This window comes from Eutrigla gurnardus, assembly GCF_963514095.1.
Source record: "Eutrigla gurnardus genome assembly, chromosome: 10".
Taxonomy (NCBI): Eukaryota; Metazoa; Chordata; class Actinopteri; order Perciformes; family Triglidae; genus Eutrigla; species Eutrigla gurnardus.
In genome coordinates, this window is record NC_139924.1 from 14267763 (window position 1) to 14284428 (window position 16666).

The following is a 16666-nucleotide window of genomic DNA, read 5'->3' on the forward strand; positions in this document are numbered from 1 at the left end:
AAGTGAAACATCTCTGAGAGACTACAGACTGCGGTCAAACAGTGGTTGTAGTGTTACTCGTACTGTTGACAATGTCTCTATGTGTAACGTACTTCTGACGGAGGAGAGGCAGCCTTCCCGTGATGGCGGTTACCGAGGCTCAGGCGTTCCCGTGATGGCCAAACCGAAAAGTTAAGGAGCAAACTTTGGAGCCGGAGCGACGTCCCCTGTTATCACTAGAGAAAGAAACACCGCCATGGCTCACACTACTGCTGTTTCGGTATGGGCTCTGGTCCTAAGTTTATACTTCGACGTGTCCACCTGTTACTTCGCTATTCCACTCAGAATATCCGCGGGGACTTACAACGTGTCCTCGGACGTGGTTCTGAGTCGGCAGGTCGCTTTAGCGTCGGATGGGAACGGCCTCTCTCTGGCCTCGGATCCGACCGGGACCGTGAACTTTCTGGACATGCAAAATAACCTGCAAGGGGACTCTGGGAGAGGCTACTACATTGAAATGGAAATCGGTACACCTGGCCAAAAGGTAATAGTAACACACACACACACACACACACACACACACACACACACACACACACACACACACACACACACACACACACACACACACACACAGTTACTGTTACTGTTGTGTCTGTTGTTTTTGTTTGATTCCTGTTTTTGTGTAAGTAAAACCGAAAATATCCCTTTCTTACTAATTCCCTTTCGTTTTTCCTGCTTTCCTTATTAGTCATTGGATCTGCACAGGGTCATGTGTTGTGCTCAGTCACGTATGTCAGGTCTGGTGTGTGTGAACAGGGGCCGGTCCGTCCACCATGTGATCCACTGAAGGGGAGGGGGGTGGGGGGTTTGCATGTCCCCAACAGCCGAACAAGGACTTGGGCCATGGGAAGATTAAACTAGCATATGTTGATATTACTGTCTTCATTAAACAAAAGCAGCTGTTTATTTACAGGCCTGCCTGTTGGTCTGGGACGGCCTGATGGTAGCATGGCTGAGGGGTGCAGTGGCTGGCTCAGATCCCGGCAGCCTGGGGGTCCGAAGGTAGACTAAAGCCCTGCTTACATGCACTCACATGATGTGCCTGTGAGGACCACTGTTTTCTTACCAGGCAGCTGATGGGGATTATGAGGCTCCCAGGGAGTACAAAACAGCACTCACCCTGGTTCAGACAGATCTGCTGCTTATTTTTCTTTCGGCTGCGAGGAAATACGCCTGTGTCATTTTATGCTGCTTGTTATGTAAAGTGCCTAACTAGATGGTATTAATGATTAAGTGCGACTAAATGGTCCCAGCGGAGTTAGGGGAGGGATTCTCCCCTCACTTCCCTTACCTTATTAAAAATACATCATATGTTACTTTAGGGTGTTGTAGGTTTTGACGCTATGCTTTGCCATTGTGCTGTAAGACAATGCGTTTGAAATGGAGCTTAAATCAAAGGTGAATTATCTCATTAGTGACATGACCTGTTGTCTCTGGGCCTCTCAAGTTAAACAGATCAGAGCTTTTAAGACTCTTGGGTGGCAAGTCTCAGATTCTCTTCAGGCTCACAGAGGCTTACTGCTGCTACCTGCCATTACACGGCCCTGTGTCAACCTCTGAGGAGGTAAAGCAGCACTTACTTGAGCACAGTTCCCACACAACTTTACAACCCGGTTGTATAATAGTTGTACAATATCTGCCGTTCAAAACAAAACACCAACGTTTAAAGATGTTGCTCAAAAGGAGAAAAATCCCCCAAACCTAATGTTTATTCAAATCAATGTTTTATTCCTGCAGACTAGGAAGTAGCTGTAGTACACTATAACTACATTTATAATATTGTCATCTGCCTCTCTCATAAAGAATGTAGGCCTACTGTCTACAAAGCATTACTCATCAAACAAATCACCTAAGAAGCAACTCTAATAATCAATTTATTCTATGTGGAAATAAATACTTCAATTCTATGATCTATGAATCTATGATTTAAGCAGAAATCCCAACATTATTAACTGTTGTTAACCTTCATTTAGGATGCTTGTGCTCTAAAAAAAAAAGAGCAAGCAGCTGATGGGGATTTGTATACATTGCTTTGAATGTTCCACCTATGGATGATGCTTTTGTGGGGGACACAATTGTATTTGTAAGATGGAGAAACCGCTTGATATTTCTCCTCTGATATTCCAGCGTTTATACTTTAGTGAAACCTTAGATCAGTTATCCAGTAGAGCTCAATCCACGTTGGTTGAGATTGGTTATGCAGTGCCAAAATGTCCTGTAACTCCATACTATTGAGTCATACTCTCAATATTATTCCAACTAAATAATGATGTGATTACAGGGCTGCGGTGTTAAATGAGCCACTATTCAAATGAGCCACTAATTGCCGCATCTGTTAGCATGTGCCATTGCCAGGCTGAAGTGTCTGCTGGAGAGCCTCACATCTGCTAATTGGTACAAACAGGTAGCAGATGCACATTGCCGCCATGGAGACACTGCCAATTAGACGGCGAACGCTCAACTGCAGGCTGCTGCAGCAGCAGGGGTGGAGGTTTGCCTGGGGCTCGGCAGCCCAGCTAAGGGAGGATAGTGTGACTAGACATGATACGTGGTCTGGGGAGAAGGAAATGCCCACGCTCCCTTCCCCTCACCACAAGGTCTCAGTGTTTTCCAATCTGGCCTGTTTGGCCGGTTCAGGCCCTGTGAGAGTTGACTGATGCAATCTACAAGGAAGCAGTGGGGTTTTACGTGGCACAGCCACAGTGATGGGGCCAGGCCTGTCCAATGAGGAGGAACCGATAAGGCTGGCTACCATGGACGGGCCAACTAGGGCTTCCTGTGCCCAACTGAACCGGTTCATAGTGGCTTCATGCACACCTGAGTATGACATAGGGATGTTGGCAAAATGTTATAATTTATATATATTATGCCTGTCAAAACTTTTATTTCAAATGAACTACTTCCCGCTGTTCGGGTCTTTCTAAATGAAAACAAAGCGAGCCACAGAGGAGCCATGATAGATTGATTGGTTGCAGTTATTTGTACCTGTGCAGCTGAGCATTCTGAATGAACCCTGTTTGTATTGTAATGTGCATTTCCATAGAGTGTATCATGTGACATGTGTGGAGCTCTATTGTTCAGTCATCAGGTGCCTACGGGGCATTGGCTTTACGACTGTGTCACGGTGAGGAATGCTTGCTAGCGAGTGTGAATGTGGCTCCCACTCAGTAGTGGAGGTGACAGAAGTCTGCAAGCTAATTAGTTGCTGCTCGTTGACTTGATGCCTGGAAGATAACATTATCTCAACCGCTGTTGCAGGTCCCTACTATGTGCATGACACATGCCAGGATGGCTGGATAGGTCATACAGTCTGTAGCTGCCAGTTTGTCTCAGAGATCACACGGAGTGTAGTATCAGAGGAGCATAGTCATTTAGACACACATGCAGTTTGTGTGACACTTGAACTGAAATTAGGGTTACCCCAATCATGGTCTCAAGTTATTATGAAATTCCTGCTCATGCTTAGTCCCAAAATACAGCTGTAAAGTGCACTCTTCCCTTCAGTTTTGAGTAAAATATTTGTGACACTTTGCATTAAAGGTGCTGTATACAAGATTGGAAGCATTTCTGTTGCCTCTCAATGTCTCTCACCGTCTCTCACCATGGCAACGGCTGGAACAATGGTTCGCCGCTAATGGTGCTAGCAGTACTGACAACCGCCAAAGTGCTGACAGAGCTAACAGTGTTTCCCTGAGAGGGAACGCCGAGGGTGGGTGTGTTATTTGGGATGGCGTTATCAGCTGTAGCTGCCTAATGAGAGCAGTGCAGAGCAGCCTGTGAGAGGCAGGTTTACATGCACACATGTGTACACACATGCATATAGCATGCATTAAAAACACGTACGGCCGGTCCAGATGTATAAACAATGCAAGGAGAAGCTCAGATTATAACTCAGATCTGATCACAGCTTCCTGCTCAGGTAGACATTACTCCAATATATCTTCATAGTGTTGTGTGTCTTCAAATGACCTCTCCTTGCCATTTCCATGTTAATTTTTTGTTTTTATTTACTTTATTTTGTTCTGTTTCCTCCTTTCTAATTACTATTATTTATGCAAACACCAATGTAAAATCATCAATGTGCCTAGCTCTTTTATTGATGTTACTTTTAGCCTGTGACCTATGAGCTCTGTAAGGTTAGGGTGGGGTTGGCCTGAAGCAGCTGACTGACATGGTTGTTAAAGCAAACTCCACCTTGTGTTTTTCAGGTGAACATCCTGGTGGATACGGGCAGCAGTAACTTTGCTGTGGCTGCCGCTCCACACCCATTCATTACTCACTACTTCAACATGGCGCTGTGAGTGGCCGGGACTCTTTGTGTATTCTAGGATTGCAAAATTCCAGGAGTAATCAAAGTTTAAACTATCCGTGGAAATTAACGTGAAATAATGGGAATAAAATGGATATATATGGGGTTATCCGCTTAGGCTGTTTTATGCAGATAGAAACATACATTTTACTGTATCATACACAGAATAATCCATTAATGTTTTAATTATTACATACAGTGTCAAATTAATTAAAACTCCTAGCTCAATCAAGCTACAACCCGGATGGTAGCAGAAAATAGCAGGTGTGAAAAAGTTAAACTGTGTACTTAACTTTGTGTACTTTGGCTACCATCTGCTGGTAAACTGATATTAATCACAAAAGGAATATGATCTGCACATGTGATGTAGTGCATGGTTACAATTCAATTAAATGGCCATACTTTTCAACTAAACATGCCATAAGACCTAGTGTTATTATTTAATGTGTATCCCCCCCCCCCCAAACCCACCCACGTGCCTTTGTAAATATTCACACTACTTGGCTTCTTCCCCTGTGTTTAGCTCCAGTACCTACCAGTCAGTGGGACGAACTGTGGCTGTCAGGTACACCCAGGGCAACTGGGAAGGTGACCTGGGCATCGACCGTGTCTCCATCCCCAAAGGCCCAAATGGGACCGTCATCATAAACATAGCTGCCATCCTGTCATCTGAGGGCTTCTTCCTTCCTGGGGTCAACTGGCAGGGCATCCTGGGACTGGCCTATCCCATGCTGGCACGGGTGAGAGAGATGCAACTTAGTTTATTCCTTTATTAAACACAACTTTTGACATGGTGACCACTGAGCTAGCGTTTTGCAGGTAATGGTGCTATCAATGCAAACAAGTGCTGACAGAATTAAAGTGTTAACCTGAGGGGCAATTGAAGGATGGGTGGCTGTGAATTTGTCCCTCCTCTCCACCACTGCCTCCACACTGTCCAGCTCCAACAGCGTGTTGATGCCTTGATGCCACTGTGAAAAGCAGAGCACTGGCTATTAGACTTACAGAAGATCTGTTGCACACACTGAAGCTTCGAAGTCGAAGAACAGTCTACTCTGTTCCTTCCTGAAGAGTGCTTCAGTGTTCTTTATTTTATTGATTTGGACTGAAAGGTACTTGTAAACTTCACTTCCTCTCTCTGGATGACAACCAGGACAGGGTGTCTCCTGTTCCTCTGGTAGTCCACCAAAGTTTCGTTGGTTTTGGTGATATTGAGCTTCAGGTGATTCCGGTAGCGCCATGTGACGAAGCTCTCTATCAGTCCTCTGTGCTCCTCTGTAAAAATAGTCTCCAAGTAAAGGCAGCATGTGTCTCACTCAAAACGATTCACTGGAATCATTAGAGTGATCATTTCTGTTTTTTCTTTCTTAAAGTCTTCACTACATATACTGTGAGTCTGGACATAAAACAACATTGAAATGAGAATGGTTTAGCAAGTTAATCAAGCAGCACAGCATAACTTCCTGCTGTCCCGCATGTCTTTTACAGCACAGATCTTATCTGGGCGTAGTCATGGATGTTTCACATGACGACGGAAAAGCTTCCTGTTTGTGACTTATTTTCAGATGCAAGGGTGTGATGCTTTTTTTTTTAGACAAGAATTAAAAATTAACTCAAAAGAATAACCATGCTGTACCAGATCATTTAATTTGTTTTGGCATAGATTAATTAATAGCACTTGGACCATGAAACTCTGTTATTGTGGAAGAAATACATACTCAAAGTGCTATGCTTTCTTTTTAGTCAATTTGATTAATATACGAGCATGTCCTATATACTGGGAGCCTGAGACTGGGCATCCCCACAGACAAAGCAGTCGTTCTCTTAAATTGGTGTTAAACTTCCTTGCTTTTTTTCTTTTTCAGACTTTGTTTTCCCCATGAAATCATGTTAGGATGTCTGGAAATATTTCCAGAACCTCCACACAACATTTTCATTCTTTAGATCTGTCCTTTTCTGAACATATAGTGTATGTTAATGGGCGTCTATGCTTTGGCAAATAGAACATGTAGGTACTTTTAAGTAAGTCTGGATAATCTCACACATTTGAACACCAGTTAATGATTACACGTCTCCTCTTGTCTCTCAATTAGCCGGACTCGTCTGTGGAGCCCTTCTTCAACTCTTTGGTGCAACAGCTGGGAATTCCTGACATCTTTTCCCTCCAGATGTGCGGTGCTGGACTGTCAGCCAGCAGCATGGAAGACACCGCAGGAGGCAGTCTTGTGAGTAGTCAGGAGGGGCCGAGCGTGATCAAGTGAACTTTTCCAAAATGGCTTGATTGTAAAGTTTGCTCAAAGGCAAAAAAGACCTAAACGGTCTTGCAGGCCTTTTTTTATTTATAGATATTCTTCCTCGAAATCTTTATGTTTGTAATAGAGTAGAGTATAACATGTGCTTCACTGTTTTAAGGACTGGGATGCGGTTGAGAATTCATCTTGGATTAAAATAAAATCCTTCACTAGTGGATCGGTTTGGAAACGTAATAGCTGTTATCCTCCTTGTCAGTGTGGAGGCCTAATATAGTTAGAGTGGAGCTAATTAAGCTAAGATAGCATCCTGCTGAGAGCAGGTCTGTCACTTATACAAACTGTCTCTGTGCCTCGCTGCATCTCCGTCATGTGACCCACTGACACAGACGGATGGGGAAGATGGCTGGGTGCTGTCGTGTGTTTATGTACTTATTTACTGTTCTTTACTAGAACATACATGCTGGATATTGAGTGTGTTGGAGTCACAGTTGACCTGTGGGTGATTGAAGATGTATTCTTGTTCCTCCCTCAGATCATGGGAGGGGTTGAACCAACTCTGTATCGGGGGTCGGTGTGGTACACCCCTATAGTAGAAGAGTGGTACTACCAAGTGGAGGTTTTGAAGCTGGAGATTGGTGACCAGAATCTGGACCTGGACTGTAGAGAGGTATACTTCAGACTAAAATACATCAAAGTTTGAAGCAGAAAGGAATTCGTTGCAAATAAATAACATTCATTCTTGTTGAAGTGATTGTATTGAGGTTACAGGATGGATGGCTTCCTCATTTTACACGTTTTAGTTTGCTCAAGGTCCTCCATAGGAGCACCGTTGAGCTGAGAATAACACTACTGCACTTCCCTCTCCCTTTCTTCCAGTATAACATGGATAAAGCTATAGTTGACAGTGGGACGACACTGCTGCGCCTTCCTGTCAAAGTCTTCAATGCCGTGGTAGAAGCCATCACACGCAGCTCTCTGGTAAACTGCCGTCTCTCCACAGTGATGAAACGTGTTGTCAGAGCAAAGCGATGCAGGGGAGGATAGCGCACGCTCGCTGCTCAAGGACATAGCAGCTTTGGGAGGATGGATCAGGAGTTTTCTGCTATGAACAAAAACAATAATGTGTGCGCACACATGACCCCCCCCCCCCCCCCCCCCCCCCCCCTCTATTCTACTTAACACATTTTTCACCATTTGTAACTACACACAAACAGTGCTCAAGATTTGAACCTAGACGGAACCTTTTCAATTAATTCACCCACATCCTTGTAGATTAATCCCAAGTGGGAAAATGAAAGGGAATAGCAACACTGTTTTAGTGCTTTACTGACCCACTGTCTGTTCATCCCTCTGTCTGACTTTGTCTATTCCTTTGGTTCAGATCCAGGACTTTTCTTCAGGGTTCTGGGATGGCAGCAAGCTTGCATGCTGGCTGAAGGGAGAGACCCCTTGGAGGTTTTTCCCCAAGCTGTCCATCTACCTAAGAGCCACCAACACCAGCCAGTCCTTCCGTATCACCATCCTGCCTCAGGTACCTGGATGAACACCAGCACAGAAACAAGTCCGTCAACACTAAGAGACACTCTAATGTTAATGTATGTGTTGCGTGGCAGATGTACATCCAGCCAATCACAGATGTGGGCACGTTGGACTGCTTCCGTTTCGGCTTGTCTTCCTCAGCTAATGGCCTGGTGATCGGAGCTACAGTTATGGAAGGCTTCAACGTGGTGTTCGACCGCGCCCAGCGCAGACTGGGCTTTGCACTCAGCAGCTGTGCAGGTGAGGGGACATACAAGAACATGACTTAGACGGGAAAATGTGTAAGATATATCATATCATATGTCCAAATGGGTTTACTGTGCATCATAAAAACATTAGCTGCAATATTGATTTGAAAACAAAAGACTAGTTGTGCATGAAGCTCTACAGATTGTCATACACATTAATATGTTGTCAGCCTTATGATAACATTTGAATGTGATTTAAGTATGCTATTTTAAGTATGTGTTTGCATGAAATGAGCAGCAGAAAAGACTAAGTTTGCACAAACAGGGTTCTATTCATTCTCAGTTATCAACACATGCACAACATCAACAGAACACTGGATATGATGACAGTTACTCTCAGTGTAAGCAAGTACTAACTGCAGTAAGAATGAGGCAGCATTGAGTTCACTTGTGTAAAACATAAAACCTGCAGAGGAAAGCTGGATCCTTCATACTTGCTTCGAGCAGCACATAGTGAAGGTTTTTATGAAAGGCGATAGAATCAGCAGAATGTCAGCATATGACATCCATCACTAGTAAAAGTCGCTGATGATTTTACTGCAGGACATAAAAACCACAGTCCATATGTTGCATAAAGTGTATTGATTAAAGGAATTTAAAAAAGCAATGAGAGAACACAGACTGAAACTTTACTGACAAGTCACGTCTGCACATGGCGTATGTTAGCGCTCCAGACTGCCGGCTCAGGGTCCAGCGGCGAGTGGACTGGGCCGCCCGGTGGTGAGCTTACTGGCATTTTTATTCAGTTTATTTTATTTTTTATGCAGTTCCGCTCACACCCCGAGTCTAAAGTGAGTCTCGCCACTGGTCTGTAATAGGTCTGTAGTCTCAATGGGTCCCGCCCCCTATAGGCGGGTTGAAAACATGAGGAACTAGTGTTGTAGTCTTACCCCCTCTAACCAAAGCAGCCTCCGATGATACAAAATGGCGATATTTGCGTCATCGGAGGCTCTTTTTCAGAATAGAAATACAGAGCTCTCCCATCTCTGGGGGAAAATGAGGAAATGATGCACGGCCATTCAAAAAGACTACCAGGTTTCTAACAATACAAAGCTTATTGCAAATGGGTGAAGTATCCCTTTAACTGATTAGATATGGAATATCCAGAGAATATCCGGTTCATGACTTAAACAGCAACAGTGGTACTTTCCTGTGATTCAGAGTACGCATGAGCTTGGCAAGGCTTTCCACTCGACTCAAAGTACAAAGATCACCTTTGTTTATTAAGCTGACAGACTTGGCAGATGGAGGCTGGAGGTTAAGGGTGCAGGCTTGTGACAGAAGGCTTGCCAGCTCACATTTTAATTTTTTGAGTCTAGATGGATAACTACACTTATCATTAACTATTGATGAGTTGCCCTAGAGTCAAGCTCATCTATAAACTCCTATATTTAGATTTTATTCTGCTGTGGTTCAACTTGATAAATAATACTGAGTGAGTGTTTGTTCCGGGTCAGGAGGTGGATTTTGTTTTTCGCCGGTGCATTGATATTTACATCTCGTTACTTTCTGCAGTGAGCGGTGGGGTGGCTCTGTCCGAGATCGCCGGGCCCTTCTCGGCAGCGGACGTGGCGGCCAACTGCTCCGGGACGCTGAAGGAGCCTCTTCTGTGGATGATCTCCTACGCCCTGATGGCGGTCTGCGCCCTGGTGCTCGTCATCCTGCTGCTCCTGCTGGTCCTGCCCTGCCGATACCGACACCACTCCGGGGAGATAACCGACGAGTCCTCTCTGGTGCGACACCGCATCAAGTGACTGAGAGGAAACAGCCGGGCAGACAGGGCGAACGGGCAGGGGATGAACGGGCGGGCGGATAGCGATCAGAGCCCCTCCACAGCCGTGGAGAAAGGGGCGAGGCTCGGCCCGCACCGGACAGTGACGCTCGCCTCTGAATGTCTGACTGACACTCGACTGCACTCATCAGCTTGGCCCGCGGTGATGGACACAGACAGATCACCGGCCTCCTGATAGGAACATCCACCCCAGAAACTGTAATAAATCTAGTCATACTTACTTTTTTCTCAACTGGAAGGACTCCTGTGCCATCAGTACTGCTCTCCCTGCAACTACACAGACTCAGTTCAAGTGTAATATTCCCTTTAGGGATGTCAGATGGCATTCTGGGAAATGTAGGACATGAACCAACGTATGAAAAGCTTGATCACAAAATAAACTCGTGGTGCACACTTAATATCACACCAGCGACGACGGCAGGATTTCTTCCTGAAGTCACGGAAGAGCAGGCCTCTGCGATCGACACCCTTTGATGCATTGATGAACTATTTAAAAGTTACAGATTTTTATTTCTATGCAAAATGACTGATCAGTGAAGGAATGTTTCTTGTGCCTACTTATATTTTGAGCTTCCAGTCGTCTCTGGAGTTAGATTAATGCCTGTTTGTATGTTGAGGTTAAGGAGAAAAGCTGCTCAAACGATCACTGTTAATAGGAAGAATATCAATGGCAAGGTTACATACTTTACACACGTGCCTTCAAGTCTCACTGCTAATACTAACTGCTATACATTATCAGCAGTTTGAGACCTACTCTGCTGAATTGCACTTTGTTTCTAAAGTCAATCTAAAGTTATTGAAGTGTAATGTTAATCTAAAGATCAATATTTCTCGATCTGTTATGCAATTTGTTTGTAATTTTACTAATTCTGTATATGTTTCTATTTAAATCTCTCTGAATGTGGTTGTATTATTCCAAATCTTTGCTTTCTTAGACACTAGATGTTCAGGGGTACATATTTATACCACATTTTATACGAAGACTACATTTTTTTGACACTCTGAAAACACATGCGGACTGCAGTTAGCTCTCTTGCAAGTAAGTTTTATGTTTCAGTTTCTTCATATAAAAAAAAAACCCGCAATGATGCAGTCCAAGAAACTGTGCCACACGATCACTATGACACTGTGCTTGTTGATTCTGAGTATCAACGGCTCCAGCTGTACAACCCTGTAACTGTTTACCAAAGTTTAAAGTTGTCAAACTGAAGGTACACTTGAATCTTTGAATGTATTGAATTTCTTTCCCGTGCCAAAAATTGTACTTGTGATGTAAAATAAATAAATAAAACTGAACTTGTGACCAAATCAAAGGTGTAAATCATTTAAAACGAATAAATGTGTTTTTGTGAGTGATATCTTGTGTTGGCACATGTTATCTCCATCTAATGGCTCAAATATCACTGTAAGTCAAACATTTCTATAATTGTACCGATTAAAACAAAGACTACACGTGTCACACACAGTTTATAAAATTAAAATGTACAAACTAATGAAAAGCTTATAAGAAGACATAATTCATTGGAGTTAACAGTTATTTAAATTTAAATTAGAAACAGTAACATCACATAGAAATAAGTTATGTAACCTATACAGATGTTGATGCATTCATTTGAAATGCACACTTGAAAGAAATTGCAAATGCAAACATCTCAGATGCTTCATCTCTGGTTCTGTCATCAGTCATCTTGATGCTTCTGTAAACAAAGGGGGGAAACGTTCCATAACTGGGGTTTTACAGCCATAACTAATCACACACTACACTACAAAACACAGCTTGTATTAAGGTATTCTCACTGTATATCCTGCATAAATCAAGCAGTGTAACTTGGAGCAGATAAACCGTACTGCATCTGGTGCTCCAAGCACATTAAATCAAACACTATGAATGATCTGTACATACAGTACATGGAAATCCTCAGAATTCATTGGAATCTGATTTTGGAATCTTTGTTTCTTTACCCTCATCTGATGGTAGATCCAGTCCAGAAAGTAGGTGACGTTGCCATAAACAGCGGGTTTATTCTGCCCCGTGCAGTGTTCCCCCCATATACTGTCCCCTATGAGCCACCACACACCCTCCTTCAGGGACACCAGAGGACCAGCGTCGCCAGTCTGAGGAAAGAGTTCAGCGCAAAACACTTTTATGAGCGACACATTCGGGAAATAACGCTTCTCCCGGTTCCCACAGTGGAAACCGAGAGGATTACAATGATCTCAATGTCTCTTTTGGGGAAATTCAAACACTATAAATGCTATTCATTGGATTTAATGAGCATTTAAGGTCTTTCAAGGCTGTCGGAGGTCCATAAATAAAACATGAAATGATGGTCAGCTGCCACGCCAATGCTGACTTTACATTCATTGTTGACTCGACTGTATGGTTTGTTACAAGCCGTTACTATGTACAGAACATAATGCAGGTCTTGTTTGACTGTGCCTCAAAGCAAGTTGTATTAGAGCGTGAAAATGCTTTGACTCCTTTAAAGTGCAGGAACTACACAATGTTGTGTGAGCAGAATCAAATTGTACCAGAAAAACTCTGGTTATGAAGGGTGTGTGTGTCGCTGCTTGTGTGAACAATGCTTTCTTTGAGCACGTTGTCCTATAAGGATCACTTGTGGGTCTATTAAAACCATGTATTTGCAGCCGACGTCTAAACATATTAACCCGTCACACTGCAACCGGCATGCTGCTCTCTGCGGAATAAAACAAACATTTAGGTCGTCGTGCGGTTCGTCTTACACGGCACACGTCGGCGACCGCCTCCTTCTCTCTGGCACATAACATGTCCTGCAATATCCTGCCGTCGGAGGAGGCAGAGCTGTTGCAGTCTGAGGTATCGATGAGAGAGACCTGAGCCTCCAGCAGGTGTAGAGAGACAGGTTCTGTCAAAGTAAACAAAGTATATTTTCTGTTTGTGTTTGTAGTTTTACTACTTACTTTGCAGAATGAGAATACAACATATATGCTAAGTTAATATAATATAACACTTAAAGTAATTAAATGATCCTCATCTTTACAAGCTGCGGCATTAAATTGATGTACACATAATTAATCCATATAATTATAAACCAATAATATAATTTGACGTAATGAGTATCTGTACTATGTGCACTTCTGTATTGTTTTAACTGCAACAAAGTATTTAAAAACTTTATTGATGCAGGTTTTACTTAAGTCAAATATCTTCTTCTTTCACTATTAAATCACCAGCAAATAAAACAGGTCTAACAGTGCGAGGGCACGTCTCCAGACTTTGGTGCCATCTAGTGGTGGCACACAGCACTGGCAGCCAATGGAGCAAACAGCAGTGAACACCTTTAACCTCCAAATAAATATATCTAATCTTGGTAAATTTGTTTCGACCTGGGATGTATTTAAATTTGTCGTTGAATCATAACACATGACCACATGACCACATGCACTCATAACGGTCTCACCTCCGTTTGCTGTGCGACCGAACCGTGTTATCCAGCCAGTCTGAGGATCAGTGATGTTCATGCCGACATTCGGGAGGCACACGGCTCCGATATCACCGGAGGCTACCGAAGGAAGAAAGGTGTCTGTCGTTGTGAGTCATTGTGGTGAGAGCTCTCTGGAAACGGTGCCTTTATTTCCACAGAGTAAGGGATGTATACAGTGTACTACAACAGCCCTGCAATAAATCCACACTTCATGAAGGTGATGATGTATTGAAAAAGAAAACGTCAGGTCATTATGATACAAATAGAATGGACAAAATGATAGAAACACTTGTCAGCACAACTACATCCCCCAAAATGATAAGCTTCATGGAGGTTAATTGCAGGACTGTGGTATTAGACTGCATGTAAATGTGCCGATACGTACTTGTGATGTCCAAGGATCTAGAGAGCTTCATCAGAGCGACGTCATTCCTGCGTGTGGCACTGTTGAAGCCTTCGTGGGCTACGATGCGGCTCACAGAGTGCGCAGGTTTAAACAGAGTACCCAACGCATCCACTACTCCAGCGTACACGGCCCAGTCTGCAGGGCTGGAGGCTCTGCATGGGACAGGAATTCACCCTGGGTCAGACCACAGAGGCCGATTTAACAAGTGTGATGAGGAGGAGGCCTCACCTGGCAACGCAGTGGGCCGCAGTGACTATCCAGTAAGGGGAGATGATCGCTCCTCCACAGCGGTGGGAGCCCGCAACCTGCAGACTAACCAGCCACGGCCAGGCCCCAGGGGAGGCCAGCTGGCCCCCAGAGGCCCTGCTGGAGTTCACTCCACGCCCACAGTCTGAGGGACAAAACTGCCGTTAGGGAGGAAACCTTTCAAAGCGATATCAGTATCCAACATCAAACATCATTATTTTAAACCTGGAAGCATCTGTAGAGAAAAAAAAAAAATTTGCATTTAATTTGGTGCATGCACAACAGCACCCCCTAGAGGAGACCAAAGGCAGTACAGACGCCACTTACTCCTTCAACTGCAGCAAACAGTAATCCCAAACCAGTAAAACAGCAATAACATACCCGTGCAGCGCAACGTCACGGCTCTGTTGTCGGGACAGGTGTTGCTGCAGCGGCCAAACAGAGACAAAGAGGTGTAATTAATGTAGCATGAACAACTTGACACTGGTCCATCTCTACCAGTCCACCGACCTGAGCTCCAGCTGTTGGAGAATGGACGCCTCGGGGTTGAAGTCGGACTTCACTATGAAGAATCCATCATCAGAATCCGTCTTCTGTTGGCCCGATTTAAAGTACGTGCCCCTGTTCAACCACATAACGGGAAATGCACAACTTTATTCAAACACACACGTCACAATCTCCAGAAAACAGACTGAAAGCAAAGGTAGGAGCATCTCACCTGCTGTAGCCCAGCTGCTGGCAGCTTGTCGCCCCCTGCCGGTCGGTCCAGCCGTGAGAACACACCGTCCTCCAGCCTTTAGCGGAGTAGACCTGGAGCAGGAAGCTGGGGCCGCGCAGCCTCACTGAGCACCAAACACACACACGTAGAGACGTCACCACTACGGATGCTTTTTGTTATTTGCGAAGTGAAGTTGGATGCTCGTTTACCGCAGTCAGCTTCGTCCTGGCCGGCGGGGCAGTCCGCCGCTCCGTCACACCACTGGGACTCCCACACACAGCGGCCGTCACCACAGCGCCTCCCGTGCACACAGGACGAGGAGACTAGGAGACAAGACAGCCACTCAGACGGGGTTGCAACAGCACGCGGGGCATTACAGCGGGCGGGGAGCGCTGCTCTCACGGTAATAAGCGAGGAGGATCCCGGCCAGCAGCAGGAGGATCAGCAGGCAGATCCCAGCGGCCACCGCGAACCTCACACACCTCCGTTTTACATCTGACAGGACACACACACACACACACACACACACACACACACACACACACACACACACACACACACACACACACACACACACACACACACACACACACAGCTGTATGAAACCATCTTTTTGTTCTTTATGGGAAGAATCCTGCTTTAATTACGTGAATGCATCTCTATGAAAGTAGTCATTGTATTGTCCTCAATATGGAAATGACATGTTTTTTATTTATTATGCATCTCTAAACAGTCGAGTTTATTTACATTTTTGGTTTCATGACTAAATGATTGATTACATCTACAGTAAACACTGTAAAACAAATGACTGCATTATATTTGGCCTGCATTAACAGTTGTATTAAAAATCCCAGTATGAAGCAGCAGAGTGGACTACCTTTGTGTTTGGGACTGGAGTGGCTGATCTCAGGTGGAACTTCCAGACGATGAACATACTGAGGCTTAACATCTGAACGGCCGGGAGGAGGAAGATTCCTCTGGTCCTCTCCACGGATGAAACAAGGACCTGAGTTCATGTACTGTCGGGGAAGCAGAAGTGATGAGAGACGCTTGTCAGGATTTATCAATCTGAGCTCAAGAAGAAAAAAGGTTTAAAAAAAAGGGACTAAAACATAAATTCCAGCATTTCAAATACAAGTCGTACACATTTTATTCACTGATATGTATAAAATTATATTGGAAATTCGGTTATTATTATAGTATGAATATGACTTAATCTACTTCAAACTGATATGAATGAAATGATAACTTACCAGATTGGTGCTCATTTTCTTGTTTAACCCTCAATATTTCACAATTTAATAATAATCTGGTCAAAATCAACGTCCACTCCAGGAGTTGTTGAAGGTGCAAGAGAGGTTTTCTTGGCGACTCTGCTCTCTGATTTCTCACAACACAATGATGAAACAAAGAGTTTGTGTGATCTTCTGAGTGGCCACTCCTCACATTTCACCCTCCTGAGCACACAGCAGGCACAATGAGGACCGTCTCCTCGTCCAAACACCAGTGTGAGCCAGCGTGCTTCACCACGTCAACTGTCACAAACACATCACGCTTCGATCCTTGAGTCAATGATTGGCGGAAAACGCAGGTATATATGTGCATTAACTTGTAATGACTTTAACAGAGACAAAATAATACAAATAA

The 16666-nt window shown here is 44.2% G+C and overlaps 2 protein-coding genes across 2 annotated transcripts; one reads left to right on the forward strand and one right to left on the reverse strand.

The window, feature by feature from the left end:
- On the forward strand, positions 1–11478 carry bace2 (beta-secretase 2). The gene is made up of 9 exons (XM_084018735.1): positions 1–523; positions 4251–4339; positions 4875–5091; positions 6445–6576; positions 7136–7270; positions 7480–7581; positions 7985–8134; positions 8217–8382; positions 9906–11478. Exons 1-9 carry the CDS (start codon positions 236–238, stop codon positions 10142–10144), a joined length of 1518 nt encoding a protein of 505 aa, XP_083874861.1. The 5' UTR covers positions 1–235; the 3' UTR covers positions 10145–11478.
- A 158-nt stretch (positions 11479–11636) lies between these two features.
- Positions 11637–16568, reverse strand: LOC311020416 (transmembrane protease serine 2-like). The gene is made up of 13 exons (XM_084020441.1): positions 16273–16568; positions 15897–16038; positions 15422–15514; positions 15229–15342; positions 15020–15143; positions 14812–14922; positions 14683–14726; positions 14284–14446; positions 14035–14207; positions 13626–13727; positions 12928–13070; positions 12145–12297; positions 11637–11879 (listed from the first exon to the last, which is right to left on the reverse strand). Exons 1-13 carry the CDS (start codon positions 16285–16287, stop codon positions 11862–11864), a joined length of 1395 nt encoding a protein of 464 aa, XP_083876567.1. The 5' UTR covers positions 16288–16568; the 3' UTR covers positions 11637–11861.
- Between the last annotated feature and the right edge of the window lie 98 nt (positions 16569–16666).